This window comes from Medicago truncatula, chromosome 6 (genome assembly GCF_003473485.1).
Source record: "Medicago truncatula cultivar Jemalong A17 chromosome 6, MtrunA17r5.0-ANR, whole genome shotgun sequence".
In the NCBI taxonomy this organism is placed as follows: Eukaryota; Viridiplantae; Streptophyta; class Magnoliopsida; order Fabales; family Fabaceae; genus Medicago; species Medicago truncatula.
In genome coordinates, this window is record NC_053047.1 from 26,111,512 (window position 1) to 26,115,617 (window position 4,106).

General features: G+C 39.8%; 1 protein-coding gene across 1 annotated transcript; it reads left to right on the forward strand.

Annotated features, from left to right (window-relative positions):
- The first annotated feature begins 1,137 nt into the window (after window positions 1-1,137).
- Window positions 1,138-3,669, forward strand: LOC112418334 (uncharacterized). Its single transcript, XM_024774632.2, has 4 exons — window positions 1,138-2,310; window positions 2,772-3,020; window positions 3,092-3,304; window positions 3,388-3,669. Exons 1-4 carry the CDS (start codon window positions 1,138-1,140, stop codon window positions 3,667-3,669), a joined length of 1,917 nt encoding a protein of 638 aa, XP_024630400.1.
- Window positions 3,670-4,106: the final 437 nt, after the last annotated feature.

Consider the following 4,106-nt stretch of genomic DNA (forward strand, 5'->3'; position numbering starts at 1 on the left):
TCCAAGCAGAAGGGGTGATATTTCACATTCAATAATAATAAGCATATAATTCATCAAATGCATTTAACAACTTAAACTTCACCAATTAATAACATCAACTCTTCATATAATACTTCATTAAATCATCGATCAACTTCTAGTCATCATTAATATCATATTCATCACCTCATATACATTATCATATAACGACATAATCATCACATCATCATGTAACAACATAATCATCACATCATAAACATCATCATAATATAACATAAACATCACATTAAAAACATCATCTTATAACATCATATGCTTCACATCATAAACATCATGATATAACAACATAAACAACAATGATTAATAAATATTAATACTAAACATAAAACAGGAGATGTTGTCATTGTGCAGCTCTCGGGAAAAACCCATTTTGAACTCTCTTTCGATCAAGAGAAACTTGAAATTTCTGAAAATTTTCGATAAAGTGTGACTCCTCAGCATGACATCATTCTTTTGACAAAGGAATATTTCAAAAGGTTTTAAACCGTCTTCATCAGAACTTAGTGGGCCATGTTGTCATTGGGAACCATAAAAAACAACTGTTCCATGCGATGATTGACATCTGTCCAACATCAAAGGCTATATATGACCCTAAGCCATACTTTTACTCTTACTTTGCCTCCTTTAGTGTTTTTACTCTTTTCACCATCTCCTTCTTCTACCTTACGATTCAAACACTGTTCATCGTTCATTGAACCAAAAATTTGTATCTCCATGACGCGCGCTGAAGGTTCTTCCTCTCAATCAACGAAACAAGATGAACCAAATGTTAATCTTCCTGTAAATCCTCAGTTTATGGAAGAACCAGATATCAAAGAAGCTGAAGACAAAATCTGGAAATCCCAGGTAATCATCTCATGCCCAAACTCATCGCATGCATACCTAGGGCCTTTGCCGGACGACTCCGATGATCAGAAAAAACTAGACACCGTTTTTCCTTGTAACGAGGAACAATTGCCTCTTATTTTCTCAAAAGGTCCATATGACCTAAGTTTCTTGAAGTCTAAATTTAGAACCGAACCCAAGATAGAAAACAACGAGAAATATCTTGACTGGCTAGATAAAGTGGAAAAAATCAAAGGTTCCTTCTAGAAATAAATGGGAACTTTTGATCTTATTCAGTTATCCCGTCAGGGACCAAAATATCATAATGAGATGATAATTGCTGCCCTTTATTTCTGGAACCCTTCAACCAATAGTCTTCATTTAAAATGCGGAATGCTGACTCCCACTTTGCTAGATGTTGCTGGTCTAGTTGGTTTGAAACCTATAGGCCAGATTTTCGATCCTGATACCCATTCTTCGGAGATATCTTTCGATTTCTCGAGACCCGCCTATGGTAATTTCATCATCGATCACCACGACACTTCTAGTACCACAATGTCTGATCAGGAGCATATTGCTTTCCTGACTTATTGGCTGTCTATGTACATTTTCTGCTCAAGATCGATTCAGATTCCCAAGAAATTTACAACCTTAGCAATCCAATTCCATGAAGGGAGGGATATATGCCTAAGTAGGCTTATCTTAGGATCTCTATACGAGAGTTTGAACCATGCAGTATCCAGCATAAAGGATTTCCAACCTGGTAGCAGTCTCATCATTCCTGGCCCTATCTGGTTGTTTCAATTGTGGCTTCTGGCCACTTTCAGAACAAAGTTGGCAGTTCACCTGCCCCCTGCTCTTTCGAAAGCTTATGATAATAGGTCAATCGAAGGTCTAGGTTTGGCTATGCTTCAGTATGGAAATAGGAGTTCTCCGGATTTGTTTGCAGTGGCTTACAACGCCTTCTTAGGCTGCACATCCTTCACACCTTCGATGGCTCCCTTCACTACTAGATCTCATGGGCCTTCATGGTTTACAGTAGGATTCCCAACTGATTCTAGTGAAGAAGAAGTAGATATCAATGCCATCTGGGAAGCTTACCTTACCCCCACCTTTCTGTCCAGTCGAGTGACTGCTGGAAGCCCATACGGCGTGTACGGCTATCAACCTAACCATGTGGCTAAGCAATTTGGCTTAGTTCAAATCAAGCCAAGTTCATTGTACAAGTGTTTAGATGATTTGAGGCAACCTCTCATAGAGCATGTCTGGAGGTCTACCCTGCGTCGGGCTCAACGGCAAAAGCTTATTTTTGAACCCAAACCATTTACTTCATCTTTTGCATGCACGGAAGCATTCTATCGATGGTTGCAGTGCTATTTTAAGCGCCACTCCAATTGTATAGATCCTGACACTTTGCTTCCTGAAATGATTCTTGATTTTCACACTGTCTAGAAAAAATCGAAGAAAAACAAAGGTACGCATATTCGAGAAATTCAAGCTCTTCAAAACTTCTTTCATACTATATATGATCCTCTCCATCTAAAGAGAACAGTTCATTATGCGGCTAATACTTTAAGGGATAAGATTCATGACAAAATTCCCTCAATGTCTTTTCCACCCTTTACCCCTAGTAAGTATCTTTTTGCACTTCATTTTAAAACGAGGTTTCCCGTTTTGCCAACTAGTCCGTTGGGCTTGGCCTTTGGGCCACCCTATCCCAAATGGTTATTTTGTGATAGTCTAATGGGGATGAAACAAAAATTTATAAAGAGGGAAAAAGACAGAGTAACTGCGACCAAGCACAGCCTTTATACATATAGATGGCATCTGCACTTAAATGATCCTCATATTCGAATTTTGTCCGAAATAAGATTAGGTAATGGATCCTTTCGATTTTTCTTTTGTAGAAAAACATCCAAATTTCGAGTCTATTATATTTGAATAAAAGAGGATACTTATCTGCTTTGTGTTTGTGGCTAGTAGCACTTCCTTTGGCTTCAGAGGAAGTAGAGTATGTTGAAGAAGATAGCTCTCGAAAGACATCCAGGTCGAAATCTGATAAGACTGCTCACAAGAAGAAATCTTCAAAAACGGACAAAAAGAAGAAGTCCGAAAAACCTTCCAAAGGAAAGCAAGCCCGCACTGTCGAAGATGAGGTAAGTCATTTCCCGAATGATTTCAACCATACTCTCCGTAGGGGATCTTTTAAATTTAAACTTCATTGTAGGTTGAAATTTCTCCTGATGCTATTGAAAGACCTGCTGTCTCTCAGCCTATCAAACCGAATGAGAGTCGTAAAAAGAGAAAACATGATTCTCCGGCCATCGAGATAGCTGTAATAGAAGAAACTTTGGGTCAACCTAGCCCCAAGAAGATAAAAACCCACAAGGATTCGAATCCCAACAGTGCTCATTCTTGCGTTGGTGACAACGCTTCAAAGGTATTTTTTCAAAAACCTTTTTGTTTTATTATTTTAGCCATGAGTATCGAAATATGCCTCTCATAACATTATTTCTCTCGCAGGCCATGCAAATTGATATTCCCCAACACGCTCAAGTTGGTCAAGCAGAGGCTTCACCTATTGCTGAAGAGGATGAAGGTGTCGAAACCAGCGTTCCTACACCTGATATGGAGATCACTTCTCCTAGTCAAATTGTGGTTGAGTCAAGTGATCGCCAGGGTGAAGTGCCTGAAAGAGGTAGTGACGTCGAAGCGGAACTCGATGCAGACCAATTTATCGTCATTCCTAGAGAAGATCCCATCGCTGAAAACCCTCCACTCACTCATACCCCGGAGTCAACATGAGGAGGCCAATCCTTTGGATCAAACAACCTGGAGTCAACTTGAGGAGGCCAACTTCGACGGGCAATGCTGAGCCATTTCAACCTGACCCAACTTTGGATCAAACAACCTGGAGTCAACTTGAGGAGGCCAATCCTTTGGATGCTTTCGACCTTTTAGCCAGTGACATCCTCATGTCTAGCAGCACTGGAAAATCCTCCAATGTGTTGACTGGGGACCCTTCTCAGGCTTCGACTGAAAACCTCTTTGCGGAATTTCGAAGCAAGGTTTTAAGAGCTGATCTTTTTGAAGTCATAGAGCAAGATGAGAACGTCGTTCTCGAGATACAAGAATTGTTTCACAAACTCATAGATCTTCCTTCAGGCCTCAAATTTCAGCAACTTTTTACAGCTTTAGAGCCTCTATTAGACAGCATAAAGCAAGGGTGCCTCTAGAGAAAA

Coding starts and splice junctions, on each gene's coding strand:
- LOC112418334 (XM_024774632.2), top strand. CDS start 1,138: ATGGGAACTTTTGATCTTATTCAGTTATCCCGTCAGGGACCAAAATAT. Junction 3,021..3,091: donor CCCGCACTGTCGAAGATGAG/GTAAGTCATTTC, acceptor ACTTCATTGTAG/GTTGAAATTTCTCCTGATGC. Junction 3,305..3,387: donor TTGGTGACAACGCTTCAAAG/GTATTTTTTCAA, acceptor TTTCTCTCGCAG/GCCATGCAAATTGATATTCC.